This window comes from Balearica regulorum, chromosome 3 (genome assembly GCF_011004875.1).
Source record: "Balearica regulorum gibbericeps isolate bBalReg1 chromosome 3, bBalReg1.pri, whole genome shotgun sequence".
Lineage (NCBI taxonomy): Eukaryota > Metazoa > Chordata > Aves > Gruiformes > Gruidae > Balearica > Balearica regulorum.
This window is the reverse complement of record NC_046186.1, coordinates 86,707,143-86,722,362: the sequence shown is the minus strand read 5'-3', so window position 1 is coordinate 86,722,362 and position 15,220 is coordinate 86,707,143. Positions and strand designations below refer to the sequence as shown.

At 34.6% G+C, this 15,220-nt stretch overlaps 1 protein-coding gene across 2 annotated transcripts in view; it reads right to left on the bottom strand.

Moving 5' to 3' along the window:
• Positions 1-15,220, bottom strand: part of SDCCAG8 (SHH signaling and ciliogenesis regulator SDCCAG8) — a 111,643-nt gene that overhangs the window by 91,814 nt on the left and 4,609 nt on the right. For both annotated transcript variants that reach the window (XM_075748815.1, XM_075748814.1), the window contains exons 2-8: positions 11,628-11,807; positions 11,444-11,526; positions 6,354-6,467; positions 5,816-5,940; positions 5,365-5,506; positions 3,925-3,989; positions 1,567-1,755 (exon numbers count right to left, since the gene is read on the bottom strand). In XM_075748815.1, coding sequence (XP_075604930.1) covers positions 1,567-1,755; positions 3,925-3,989; positions 5,365-5,506; positions 5,816-5,940; positions 6,354-6,467; positions 11,444-11,526; positions 11,628-11,807 — 898 coding nt within the window. The remainder of the gene's footprint in view (positions 1-1,566; positions 1,756-3,924; positions 3,990-5,364; positions 5,507-5,815; positions 5,941-6,353; positions 6,468-11,443; positions 11,527-11,627; positions 11,808-15,220) is intronic.

Genomic DNA, 15,220 nt, shown 5'->3' with positions numbered 1-15,220 from the left:
TTTTGTTAACTAAGAAATTAAGATCTATACCAAACAGTGAAGCACAGTCAGTAAAACTGTAATACTTAACTTCACCTTTTCACTATTCTGCATGTTGAAAACTTTTAAATTAAGAGTATAATTGTCTTTTAGGTGAAATTAGAGATTCAGGTTGAAAACTGTTGTGTTTGGGTTTGTTTGTTGGTTTTATATTCATGTTGTGTGGAATGGTAGCACAGTTGTATTTACCAGAGAACTAAGTCATATTTAAAATGTCATTTCAACAAGATTTGGACAAAGTCACTTTGAAAATCTCTACTGAAATATCTTTGGTTTTAATAAATTGCTTCACAGGAAGATGTACCTTTTAGATTTTGTTAAATCTCAAACTGAAATATCAGTTTAAGAAAGATAAATAGGTCAGCTCAAATCTTTTATTTCAACCTGTACTCTAATACAAGATGACAAGAATGTACTGGTTTATAGTTTGCTCCTTTTTTCCAAAGTCTGTGACAAATAATTACTTTTCTTACAAAAGTAGACTTTGAAACATGACTTTTCGGCAATAAAGAGCTTTCCCAGAAAATTCTTGGACTTGACAATAGAAAAATACATAATTCCTGGCAACAGCCAACTAACAAGTAGAGATAATATCCATTTGACAGACTATATGTACTATGTCTCTTCAGTCTTCTTGCTTCTAGTTAACTCACTACCCCATCTCCAGCAGGCTCATCCTAAAACTTCAGAAATCCTAAGTAGCTTCAAATATCTGACAATAAATAAATGTCTGTTTAACAAGCTGCAGTATCCTATCATTATTAGTAGCAAATAGAAAGGGAGAGATTTTTAACATGATTGATTAGTAGAATTTCTTAGAAAAATAAACATTTTAGTGCTGTTGGGATTTCTGAAGGATATATACTATACAGGCTGAACATAACTTTTCTTTTTTTAAATAATTTAAATAAAAGCTACAATTAAAAAAAGGCTTCAAACAATTTCATTTATTTTTATCCAAAGGAACTTTTTTCCCTGATTTATTGTATTTAGGGAAGAACAGTGCATCCTATACCAAACACCTGACGTACTAAGCAAATTCAAGGGCAAAAAGAAGGATTACACTGCTGATGCATCCTAAAAGTTCCTCAAATGTAAGGAGAGCGATGTGGAGCTAGAAAAACTTCCAACTATGGAAAGATAAGGAAAATTTACAGGAAATAGTCAATGAAAATATATGGACCTCCATAATATTTGTTCTGACAGAGTGGAGTGTTTGTACAAAAAATGCAGGAAACAAACTATCAACCATTTCATTATCTAGACAACCCTAGGTATCATAATTACAAGACAATGACTAATAGTCTTTCCCAGTTGAAATAAGTAGCAAAACTACCATGGATTTCAAACCAGTTGGGACCTACACTCATATTCTGCCACTGAATTTAGCATTATGACTTCAATTTGGGACTCCATTGTTCCATAAGCACACACCTCTCTAACTGCAACCCAACACATTGAGACCTATATGGTTTAATGTAAGCAACTGTACTTTCAATGAGAAAGTACACACCTCCCCAAACCTACTTTGTTACCCTCTCGATGGTCTGCATGTGAAGATTGGAATGAGTCTGTGCAAGAACTGCCTCGTGCTGTGCACATTTCAGACACAGACCACCAACCCGGTTAGAATCCATGGCTGAAACGAGTGACTTGTGGTGTTTTAGCCTTCCTTCCAAATCTTTGCATGTCTTCTGAGATTCTGAAAGGTCTTTTCTAGAAAGAAGATATAAAAATTATTATTTGTGCAATCAAATATTTCTACAAGTTATATTTATATGCAATACATAATTACAGATGTAATCTAAAAGTAACTGTAAGAATCCCTGTACTTAATATTATTTTACACATTTCAGAAGGCTAAGGAAGACTTTAACAGAGAAATAATAGTTGAACTACCCAATCAAAATTATTAATAGACAAACCAAAATTATATTAATTTGTTCCTTCCTTCTGTGGTATCAAAAATCAGAAAGTTACACAGAAAATTATTAGATACAACTTGTAGACTTACATATTGTCTGAAGAGAGTAAAGGATTCATTAGCCAGAAATACTATCAGGTGTATAAATATTTCAATACCCTCTCCAACATTTTTCTGTTCTTCTTACTAACAACATCACTAACTTTACAGTTAATTTGAGAGTAGAGAAGAAATGTGAAGTTACAATATAAAGTAAAAGTCCCCTGTTCCCTAGACAAAATCCGGATGTATTCAACACACTCGCTCTAATCCAGCAATACACACAAAGTTGAGGTCAACCACATCTCCAGAAAAACAAGCTAAGTTTTTTACTTGTCTCCAAAATTTTTACCAGGTGCTCTGAAGAATTTTCTCCAGAATTTCTAAGCATCTGTCAGGCCAGGGAGAGTGCAAGCGGTAGGAATGCTGACATCAGGAAGTTCCAGACAAACGCACACTGTGCACATATAGATCAGTTTGACAAATTGTGCAACAAATCCAAAGCTTTTGGTTTGTTATGCAGGCCATCTGGGCAGCACACACATAGTAAGTCTGACACATTCTGGTTGCATTGGATTTACTGTGCACATGATATATACACTGCATGCAAGCTTATTTCCATCTGGAAAATCTTCTGTGCACTTTTTCCAATTTTAGTAGTTGGTCTATTAAATATAGTCCACTATAACCTGAACAGAATTTGCTCTGCATATATCCTTTGACAATCATGGTATACCAGACCTATTGTTGTGAAATCTTGGACAGAAATCAGCAGGTTCTATGCAAATTTTTGCTTAAAGTTTTTAAAAAAGGATAGTCCCACTGAAAGCAATATCTTTTCTCACTTTAATTAAAATTTAGCATACACTCAAGTGCTTTGCAGAACTTACAGTTTGAAAGATTATGCCCCTTAGGAGAAATCAAGGGGTTGAATAACGTACTTGTGGAAATTCTCCGACTATTTTAGCCTCCAATATTTATTTCTGAATATATGTAACACTTCAAGCCAAGTGGGTGTGGAGGGGGAGGGAATTGGATTATGTAGCTGAAACTTAAGATCCTCCTTCACTTGCACTAGCACAATTGGCTTTGCATGTTTAAGATTTCACCACTGCAGAGGGCATAAACTTGTCTCCCTACCAGTAACTCTTTTTACACACGCACACAAAAGCCTAGAATTTTCAGATATATGAAACCACAATTTATTTAGGGCAAAACATAATTAAACCGATTCAGCAGGAGCATCATGAATGCAGGTGTATAGGGGCAAGTTTACTTCTGAAAACCAAATCGTGAAGTGGTTGCCTCTACTTCTGTTTTTCCCTAGTTTGCTACCTATTCAAACCTTTAATATTTTGAGGTGTACATGAGGTCTTATTTTCAAATATTTTTGTTTTTAAAGATATGCAGGTTACATGACTGGAAACACTGCCTGCATGCTTCAAAACTATGTTTTTCTGCTCCAAAATCATTATGTGGCCTAAACTATTTTGATGCTTAAGATTTCTAAAACGCATGATACAAAATATTAGTAGAAGAAAGCTAATTACAGAAGAGCACACACAAGTTAAAATTTTATTTTCTTTTTTCTTTGATTGGTCTACCTTAACAGACATGATGTTTCTATAAAGAAAAAGAGTAAAAAGCATAAAGACATTTTGTATCAAGTTGTAATTTCTATAAATACAATAATTCAATTGAATTTATAAAATATATTGCTAATGTTGCTATATAGTAGCAGTACATTCCATTTTGCTACATTTATATTTGAGACAGCTTCATGTAAAACTAGCTTTCAGGGACACTATCAGAAAACATGACATTCAGGCATTCTCTTACTTATTCAAATTAAGAGTGGTTTGTGTTGTTATGAAGTCATAATTTATTAACAATAATTAAAAAAATAAATAATTTCACTTTACCTTAGAGACAGTATTTGAGCATCAAGGATATTGACTTTTTCTTGATAAAGAAGTTTCAGTTTCTCCTTTAGAAAAGATGGGAGAAAAGAAGTGTCTTTTGCTTTCTTCATAATATTGTTTTTACAGATAAATCTAGACATTAGTCACATTCATTCCTTTCCCTTGAAGATACAAACTTGTTGAAATACTAGTGTCAGAGAAACCTAAATATTTCACACTTGTGAAAGACTACAAAATGAACAACCCTCCCATTTTCTTATTTCTATACATCTTGCCAGATCCTCAAATGGTAAATTGCTTGAGCTCCAACTGCAGCCCTCTACAATGATTTACACAAATTGATGATCTTGCCTCAAGTTTGCTCTTACTCTCCCACAATGCAGCAGAAATAAAAGAAGAATTCTTGAGAACTTCAAGTAGACAGGCTATTTATTTATTTATAATAGAGTTATTCTTATTACCTGGTGAAGAACTAGGTATATAAATCAACCACACCAATGTTAAATGCAATGATGATAACGACCCAAATAAAGCACCAGAAATTTAGCTTGCTATGACACTTAGAAAGAAGTCACAATCAATATGATTCTCTTGCTTTCAATATGGCAGATGAAGTAAAAGTGCAATTACTGTAAAAACTAGCTTTCAAACTACCACAGGCATTAGGGATCACTGAAAAGGTTTTTCAGCTGTAGATGATGCACAAAAATCCAACAAAAATATATTTTACTGGAAAAAATTAATAAATACCTATAATTATCTTGCAGAATTAAAGTACCCTTTAAATTCCACACTACACATATGCACATGGATAAAAAAACCATCAAAAATTCGTTAACCATATTCTTCTCAAAAGATAGCAATACTACCCCATTAATTTAGAGCAAAAGAATTAAGAATATCTTCCCAAACTAAAAATACAGGATAGAGACATCATTATCTCTGAATTGCTAGGGCTCCTCTGTATCTCTAAAATGTATAATTCAGCTGAGGGAAAACAGACTGCACAAAGCTACTTTTGTACCTTACTGAGCCTGTGCTGCTCCAGGAGCAGAAAGACTCATTGCAAAAGAGCTTGCCTAGAGGGCTACCTAAATTACACCAGCTAGCTCCCACCTGCTCGTGCATTGTGTGACTGCTAAGAATCTCCAAAGTAAAGCGGAGCCATCACTGATAGGACATTCTTAAAACAAGACTTATCTCCAAGAAGCTGACATCTGCAGATACAACCTGCCATCTGTGTCTAACTGGATAATATTATTAATTAGGGTATAATGAGAAAATGAGGTTTAATCTGAGGTCAAATTTTATTCTCTTAAGGTTCATTCAACCAAAACTCCTCCTCTATGTCTGTTACAAAATTAGCCATCAGAACTGCATCAACAACAAAGCACCAAAAGGTTTTGCAAAGGTATAACTGCACAGAAAGTTAATACCAACCAGTTCTACAGGCCATTTCTCTATTTCTCCAATAGCTGCTGTAACAAAAGCCTTATCTTTGTTATGCGCTGGTGAGGAGGTGACAGGCTGACGCATGCTACAGTCATTACCACCAACAATCCAGGAGTTCTGAGTATTTGCCAAAAAAAAAAAAAAACAAACCAAAAAAACCACTTCAGTTTAATTATGTAGGCTGTTTTTTAAACAAATGTTAATTATATAAGTATTAAATCTTATCATTTTCATTACAGTAGAATATAAGAACCAATGAACAAGTTAATTAGGTTGGCGACCTATGATAATAATGTTATGCACAGGAATCCATGGTTACAAACTCTCATTAAATTTTGACTAAAATTCAGTTTGCAGATAACCATTTATACAGCCTTCCTTAAAAGGATCAAGTCCCTGAACACTGATTAAAACAACAACAGAAAACCAAAAACTTACCGAGGCATCTAGAAGAGTTTGCTCTCTCAACATATGTTCCGCAGATAAGAACTTCAGTTTCTGACGTAGTTCCTCATTTTCAAGAACAACTACTTGTACTCGATCTTTCATCCCAGACAATTCCTCCTGTAGGATACAGGAACTGCATGTAAAAGGCTTCTTGAGATGGCTATCAACATTTAAATACATCTTGAGACCAAAAGTCTAGATTAAAATTCTCAACTATTTTAACCCTTTTAGAGAGAATAAGAATACCCAAAATACAGATTTTACATTTTTGTAGCTTCAATTTCCATATAATTTCTTAAAAAGAATTGCTTATTTATATTTGTGATAGGACATAAAAATGTCTTTGAAGACCCTTAAACACTACACAGGCACCAAGACACACGATAAGGCTCAGCATCTACTCAACTGCATTTGACTCAGTTCTGGTCATTATGACAATCGATCTCAAGACTAAGAGTAAGTTATTTTTAAAGCAATTCTTCATATTTAGGGGACCAGGGTTTTAGTGAGTGAAATATGTTGTCTAATACCTTGCAAAACTTCACTTCTGCTTCTAAATGGTTAATGTACTGTGATTGATCATTGATTATAGGAACAAGATCAGAAAGGGCTGGTAAGTCTCCAGTTGCAGCTTCTGGGGGTTTCTGAAAGAAGTAAACAATAGCATGTGTTATTTTCTGGTTTTCCATCTATTGCAGTAAGATGCTGCTTGCACGCAGAATACTATGTACCTATAAAAAGTCTCCAAGTATTAGATCATGAGGAAGGGAGAAATGGTAAGAACTTAAATCCTTCAATACAAAAAGTAAATATGTCACTCTGTCAAAATGTACAGCTGCTTGATTAAACACATCTGTAAAGCAGGATTAAATCATATCCACAAACTGATTTGTAAATAGCAGTATGAATTTCATTTAAGTGTATCATCTATTTTTGACAAATGTAAGGGGGTATATTCTTCTCTGTGAAATGAATATAAAATCCCTTGAATTTTAATGAGTTGTGGATGTGCATCAAAGGCAACTCCTCTAAATGTTGATTAACAATTGCTACAGAAATACAACTACATCTGCAATTTTAATACCTCCATAGAAACACAGGAAAATGTGATATTATGTTTATCAAAGAACTTCATTATTGGTATTAAAAGAGAATTCTAAAAAAACCTTTCTGAAGACCCTATAAACAGGTAAAATTTTGATAGCCTCACAAATAACTAGTGAAAGAAGGTAATGAAGGGAATCCTTGCCCATTCAAGATAAACAATTGCCTCTCTGCCTTGCTCAGCAACATTTAAACTGGGATTAAACTTTTTACAAAATATGAAAAACACAATTGCTCTAATTTTACAGCATTTACTCCTAAGAATACAGTACAGATAAAGAATGTAACTATTACTAAAAACACCCTTAAAATCATAAATTGTTTCCTGAAAACTACAGCCTCTCTTTGATCCTACTAGCTACAAACCTTGTCAAATAAAAAGGGCTTATTTAGAATGGATATAACACATTTTTATAGTATAATAATTTATTTAGTTCTAACAAAGTATAACATACTTTAAAATAATTTTAATGCAGTAACAGTATTAAGCACGAACATGTTAGTCTGCAATGGAACTGCCTTTGAATTAAAAAATATTTAATGGAGTCTCTACTATCAAATTTAAATAAATCAGCTACTATTAGATCCTCACTCATCCTCTTTATGTGTTTCAATATTGTTTTACTACCTTAGTTTGCTATTCCACTATTGCAAATTTCATCCACTGAAAGGACTAATTACAGTCTAATCCTAGTTGACATATATGAGCTATTCTTATTCCTGAAATTAAAAGAAAGTATATCAATGTAAGCCACATGTTTTGGTTTGTTTGGGCTTTTTTTTGTAATTAAGAAAGTCAAACTGGGACATGTCTAAGTAAAACATATATCCACTTATACAAAAGATGTCTGTGTTTTTCACCAATTTACTGAACAGTTTTACTCACATTTGTAAAAGGGTAAATCTCCCTTCTTTGTATTCTGTTCTGGTAATGATACAAAATTCACACAGAGTTGTTAATGGGGTCCTCTTAGAGGAACAACAGGTACATTTCTAGCATTAGTTCACTATTCTGGATGAAGATGAGCATCTTTATGCCGATCCCTAGCTAGTTTTGAAACTGATACAATTCTAACATCTGTGATCTTGAGGCAGAAACACACCTTTTTTGTGCAAAAATACTCCACAATTTGCTTCTCAAATTTACTTAAAGATCATAGAACTAATTTTTAGGAACTAACTGCACAGTTGAACTTCTAAGTCTCCTGAATTTCCTAAAATATTGAGAAACCGACATCTTTATTTTCAAATATTATTTTTTAAATATTAACCATTCAAAAAGAGCCAAAACCTCAAACCAAGCTACTAATGGCTAGCTATGACATCTACTAGTTATCTTATCTACAGGTTCTGTCAACAATTGATGGGTTGTTTTTCTTCCTTCAACAAGGTATTAAGATTCCCCATACAACCTTTAAAGATACAGATAAAATCCACAGTGAAGGAAGGTTTCTAGCAACAAAAGCCTTCCTGTCAAACTATACTAATCTAAGTATTCGCTGTATTAAAGGGGGGACTCTTGACAAATCTGGAACTACAACTGAGGAGATAAACTGAAGGCTTTCCGGAACCATCTAGAAAACCATTTAGAGAAGGCACTCCAAATTTGCAATGTATTCCCCCTACCTTGGTGCATGTAAGTTCCACGTTCTATTGACTGAGAATTCATCTTGCTTTAAAGTCTATTATTCTCAACTACTTTATAAAGTTTTAAGAAATGCATCACACTTGTTAAAGTATATATAATATAGCGCCGATAATATCTGTAACTCATCGTTCTCTTCCTCTGGCTCCTATTCATCCCTCCTCTCTTTTCTGAAAATACAATAGACACCTTGCAGCTGAGACCTCCAACTGCCTCCCTGAAAAGATTACACCACAGCAGTGTTTGAAAATGCTACAAACTCCATTTCTATTCAAATTGGTTTTCACTGAAAAACAGTGCTAATGTTTAACCTCAGAAACTTGAGAAACATTGGTGTAATGTATACAAAAGTGCTAAGGAATGGTTTCACTAAAAGGAAAATAATACATAGCATATTTCCCCAACAGAAAAAGAACAGAGGACTTCTTAACACAACTTATTAACTCACAGCACTGTCACTGGGATATTTCTTTATTTAGAAGCCTCCACCTGCCCTTTCATGGAGCGAATGCCTGGTAGATCATTCGTGATTTATTTCTTTCTATCTTTTTGACTACACAATTTTTATCAATTATAAATCAATTTGGGAATTTTTCATTATTATTCTGATAATATAATGTGTTATAGTGTGAAAGAACAGAGATCAGGGGAGGCACATATTTAGAGTAGGTCAAATATTAAAATCAGAGCTGAAAGACACATTTGATCAGTATGAATTATCAAATGTTTAGGCCTGAGTCTCAGAAATGCTGTTCATATTTGCATTCTTAATATTGAAAAGTTTATCTTATAAACACAAGGGTTTATAAAATATAAATGCTTGGCAGCTTTAGAGGCCAGCATTTTACATGGTGACAAATAGTTTTGCCAACATCCCACGTCATTTGGCCAACCTTGTACTTTTCCAGAATGCCTCAAATTTCAAACCTCTAAAGCCCAGAATTAGACACTCTCCTGCTGGCAGTCTTAAATCTGCTGCCCTGTAAACTGGCAAGAAACAATGAGAATCAGTCATGGGAACTCCAGCTATAACAACAACATCAGGAAGCCAGGCTGGGTGCAGTTAGGTTAGCCAAGACCTGACTTGTAAAACTGCAGTTGTTGTATGATGCAATCTTGCTAGGCCTTGATCTCAGGTGATGAGGTACAGAGCAAAAGGAAAACCTCTGCCCAACCATCTGGGTATAATGAAAGAAAAGATGTACTCATTTGATGTCTATTGCAACTTTTATCAATGGGTAAGAGAAGGGAATTTTGTTACGACATTATTTATACGTATGAAATGCTGTAAAGTTTACTAAACAGTATGCTTTCTGTGAAATATTGTATTTAGTCATAAACACATGCAGTCATCTACTGTTCAGTAGTCATCAGGTATTTCAACATAATTCAAAGCAAAAGGTTAAGGTTACTCCTAATCTAAGTTTGCTTTCCTTGACCTTTGAGGAATCTGATTCTTCTTACATAAGAAGCATTGCTGTAGTGTCCAGCAAACTGCCAGACAAGCTCATATTTTATAAGGGTTTGGGGTTTTTTTGGTGTGTGCGCACTTTTGTACTTCCACATTTTTTGAGCTTTACACTTGGTCTATCTTCAGAACACTTTCACATCCTGGTTAGCAAGCAGATGAAGGACAGTTGAAAAGGAGAATAAGGCCACCACTTCACAGAATCACTCTCATTGGAAATTTCAAGAGGAAGAAATGGGATAAAGCCCTATCAATACAGTAAATCCCCACCTTTTCTGCATTTACTCCTCCATCCTTTAATTCACTCCCTGAAAGCACTCTCACATGTTTCTTAGAAAAAGTACCCTGTTTTGAATTTTTCGACTCTGCTAATATTTCCCAATACAAGTAGTAAACTTTGACAAAGATGGATTAAAAGATGCTTTCCCTCCCCTCCAAAGGCTAAATACAGATCATAACGGTTCACGTCATGTCAAGAGCAACCAATGCTGCACCGTTCCATTGAGCTCCAAAACTCTAATTTTATCCGGCACCATTATGAGGCAGGACATCATGGTAGGACAATAAGACTAAATGTGTGGATTTTAGAACACTCAGGAAAGTTGAACTTGAAACTTTCTCAATGTCAGAACAGTAGAGCTAGACTAATTACAGAGGCTCAAAGCAACACAGCAGGAATACAGACTTTCGATTATTCTGCTGCTACCTCAACTCTGACAGCAGAGAGCTGTTTGTCTTCCTTAGTATAAACCAAAAGTAGTCAGTGGAGGCCATCAAAAGATAAAACTGGATCAATGCCTTTGAATTATTTTCCTATGGGGTACTAGTATCTAGGAATTCCTCTGTAATTGAACTGTCCCTTACACATACTCTGGTGAAGTTCTGCTGCAAGAAGGCTAAATTTGAGAAACCCTTGTAAGGGTGTAAACTAACTTTGACAGAGACCACTGCATTTTGGCAGAGAGCTACGAAACCTGTTGTTACATGAACATCTCTAATCCTCTAAAGAAAAAGTATAGTTACAGCATAAGGCAGCCTTAGAGAATCCTTAAAGTACAAAGGAAAACAGAAGCTGCTGTAACAGAAATTTGTCAATGTAGTCAATCCCAACTGTACCCAAAACAAAAAGGGTGAACTTTTAGTGGAAAGAAAAAGATGAGAAAGCTGAAAGCAATGTGGACCGTGACCCACACTGCATGGTCAATAAAAGAGGAGAAAAGTCCACATCTTGTATTATAGATGTCTTTTTCTTCCACTGTGTTCATAAGCATACCAAGAATCTCCAATATTTCAGAATATAAAAATGATTTGGTGCTTCTTTTTCTTCCTGGATACTAGAAAATTGATCTCATCACACATGCTATTCATTCAAACAACACAAAAGAAATAAGAAAAAAACATACACAGAATGACATCTTCCTCCTTGATGGAGAGACTTCACTTTCCACTCTTTCTTGATGTTGCAACAAAATTTTAAGTTGATTAACTAGGAAAAGATAAAAAACATTATAACCAAAAATATTTTTTCATTGAAATTAGTATAATTTCTAACAATTTTTAAACTATTTGCTTTCAGAGCAATCTTACCTGCATGACTGTGCTGCAGTTCCTGCCAGACTGCATTCCCACTGTCATCATTGCCCCTGTTCACATCATCACTGCCCTTGTCCACAGAGGACTGGTCAAATCCAACTTCACCCTCACCCTCTGCAAACTGTCTTTCCTCCAAGGCGTATTTCAGTTGATGGATGCTTTCACTAGCACGCTCTGAAAAAAAACCAACACATCGTTAGCCATAACAAACAACCTAAAAGAAAGTATTTACAAACTGATATTTTAAATTTGCAAAAAAATGGGAGAACTAAAAGCCTTCAGCATCTGTCTAGCTTGACTACTTGACCTAAACTTGGCCACTGGAAGCTATTATCTAATGCAAGCAACCAAAACAACCACTGTATATCACAATTTGCAGAAGAAATATTTATTGCGTTTTCAAAGAAGAAGCTATAAATAGCATCTTAGCCTGTCAACACATTAGAACTCTACAGCAGCACAAGTAATAATATAACTGACCCTAAAAAAATTTCCTAGCATACGCAGCTTCGATACTTTTCCAGGAACATAAAGTTCATGCTATATTTCATACAATCTGCAGGACTGGGCACCAAGAACAATATTTTTGAATTCTAATCATGCCACCACACATGATAAAGCAATGTATAGCAAAACAAAAAAAAAATTCAAGGAAATGAAGTAAAAGCTCAGCAAACTCAGCCAACATAAAACAGTGATTAAATAAAGACCAATGACTTCAGAACACACGTGAAAGATAGATAACAACACTGATCATTCTTGAAAAGCAGAACAAGAAACACTCTTTCCAGATAAATACAAGTATTTTTATGAACGCTTTCAAGAATTGACTTTCTGGAGGGTGATACAGTAATGGTCTTTTCTCATTTTCAATACATTTTTTTCTTATATTCCTTTTTAAAAGCTTTTTATTTGATTCAGCTGACTTCATAAAAATCAAAAACTTTCCAGTCATAAATGCCGTATCACTCTGATATAGCTGAACATTTCCGATATGCCAGAAAAGAAGCTGAGAGATTGCAGCTGGATTGGGAATCAGAAAATACTGGCATGGTTTTAGACAATGATACTTTTAGTTCACACTGTAGGACCTCGGTCAACTTATTACTTCTTTCTTTCAACAAAGGGAGATGAATATTTGACTTCTCTTCCCTTTAAGCAACGTATATACCAACTAGAAAAGGCAGAGTAGTAATCTACATAGTACGGCTTTATACAATGTTCAACAAAGCAGGATCTCTAGGTTCTACTGTAATACCAAGAATCAAGAAAATGGCCCATACGTCAGTCACAGAGCGTACATGCTCGGTGAGACAGTCCACCACCACAATTCACAGCCACTTTATCAGGATTATAAGATGACATGTTTCTTTTATGTTTCTCCAAATAATGCCACAGTGATTTGTGCCTACCAGTCAAAACTATCCTGAATCAGGAAAGTTTCAGTAGTAGTTAACAGTTATTAATAATTTAAAACAAAACAAAAAACCTTGCACTTTCAAAACCTTACTTGACTTTCAGAAACATAAAATTTTATCTATTTTCTTCATTTAACCCTGAAATCTTTGAAAGACTATTCTCCCCTAGGACTACCGCATATGAAACATTTAGATATAACCGCTCACAGAGCAGAAATTTCACTTCTCTGAGACAAAGCTTGGAAGGTAGCATCTTTTATTGAAGCAACTGCTACAACTAGAAAAATGGCAAGCTTTCCAGCAAACGTGTCCATCATTTATTTTTACATGGCTGTAATATTTATGCATCGTGTCCATTTACATAACTAACTGAAAATATGTTTTTCTCATAGGCAAGATAAGCTTGAAAAAATAATCACAGTTAGGCATTTGCTAGGTAGAATTCAGAAGACATGCCTCAGAGTATAATATATGCTGCTGGTTACAAATGTTAATAGCTCCTTTCTTCCAAATGGAAAGGTGAATAGCAGTTCAAGCCAGAGAACAAAAGCTAGATATGTATTTCTGCCTTCACTTTATCTATCTTTTTCAAGGTCACATCATCTTGACTGAAGTTGTGAAATTGATTTTTTTTCCCCACTGTAATGGTTTTCACAGTCCTTTTCAGACTTTTTCTCTGTTTGGTTGTAACTTACCAATAGTTTATAAAATTTAAATACCCCCCAACCCCCATTATATTTAAGAACATGGTTCTCAGTCCAGAATGCCGGCCATCACTCACTTTTTTAGCAATGCTAGTTTTTAATAAAAACCTGACCAATTTCTGACCTATTAATCTTCTCTCAGCAGTTATTTTTAAAGCCCAGTCATCTTCTGACTTGCTTTTAATTTTCAGGTACTCCATCCTTTAACGAATTTAATGTAAAAGAAGACATAAAAAGCACACTTTAAATAGTTATAATTTATTACAACAAACCCAAATACAATTCACAAGGCAATGACTCAAAAAAAAAGAGGGATTTAGGTCAAATATTTCTCTTTTGGAATGCTTAAGCTATTCATCCATTCTTGAGCATTCCAGGACACTATGAGGGTGGGACAGCTAATTGAGAAATGGTAGAAGTATCTCACTGATACAATGGCTTAAATATTTAACAAACTATGTTGCAACTAGTTGTTGCCAAGAAGCCTTCAAGGTCAGTTAAGTTATTATGTGGTGTGTCATCTGATAGCTATAAAATTTCTTCATTTCCCCCTCCTCTGACAGACCTGTCAGAGCACCCCAGATTATCAATATTTGCTCCATAGCCTGTGAAGAACAACAAACCAAAACCAAATAAGCCTGTATACAGTTTTTCCCAGAACTTGTCTTTGTTCACAGTATTACAGCTTGTGACTCCCAGCTACTACTTTACCCTCAAAGTTAACATAGATCTTCTTACGCTATGTCCTCTTCTTCCATAAATATACTGGGCAGTAGTAGTGAAACACATTAAAATCATTATCAAGGGCACACTAATGCCTACTTTTCTTGACTTTCCTGCCTGTGGAATAATGTCACAACATTTTTGAAAGCTACATCACATATTTGCCAAAATTTCTTAAAAGACGGCTGATTTCCAAATAACAAAGTTGCTGCCATAAGCAAGACACTCACCACTGGGAAACTGGGAGTTAGGAGTTTCCAATGGTCTGTCTTTACATTCACCAGACACCGAAGAGCATTAGGATAAAAGAAGATGCATTACTGAGTGAAAAGATTACATTTGTAGTTTCTGCCAATGTAAAAAATATTCTTTTTAAATATGAAGGAAGCAGAAAGAACCTCTGTGGATGCAAACTATTGGACACCAAAGAATCTTTGCTTAAAGACAACATGATAATTTTGTAATTAATTTAGCAGACATTAACTTTTAAATGCTTACACATTCAACCTAACTTTTTCAGTTAGGCAATTCCTGTAATAGTACATTTTATAGAAACAGGATCTCAGTACAAAACATAGTGCAGAAAACTGCTCACATGCAGTACTGTGATTTGCATATCTAAAATTCAATCAGCATTTTTCTTTTCTACATCTTAACAAGACTCTATGGATAAAATCTGAACATACATTTCTGTTGTATGATAAAACTTCATTGATGTGTTATTCCCCACAGGAACAGCTGT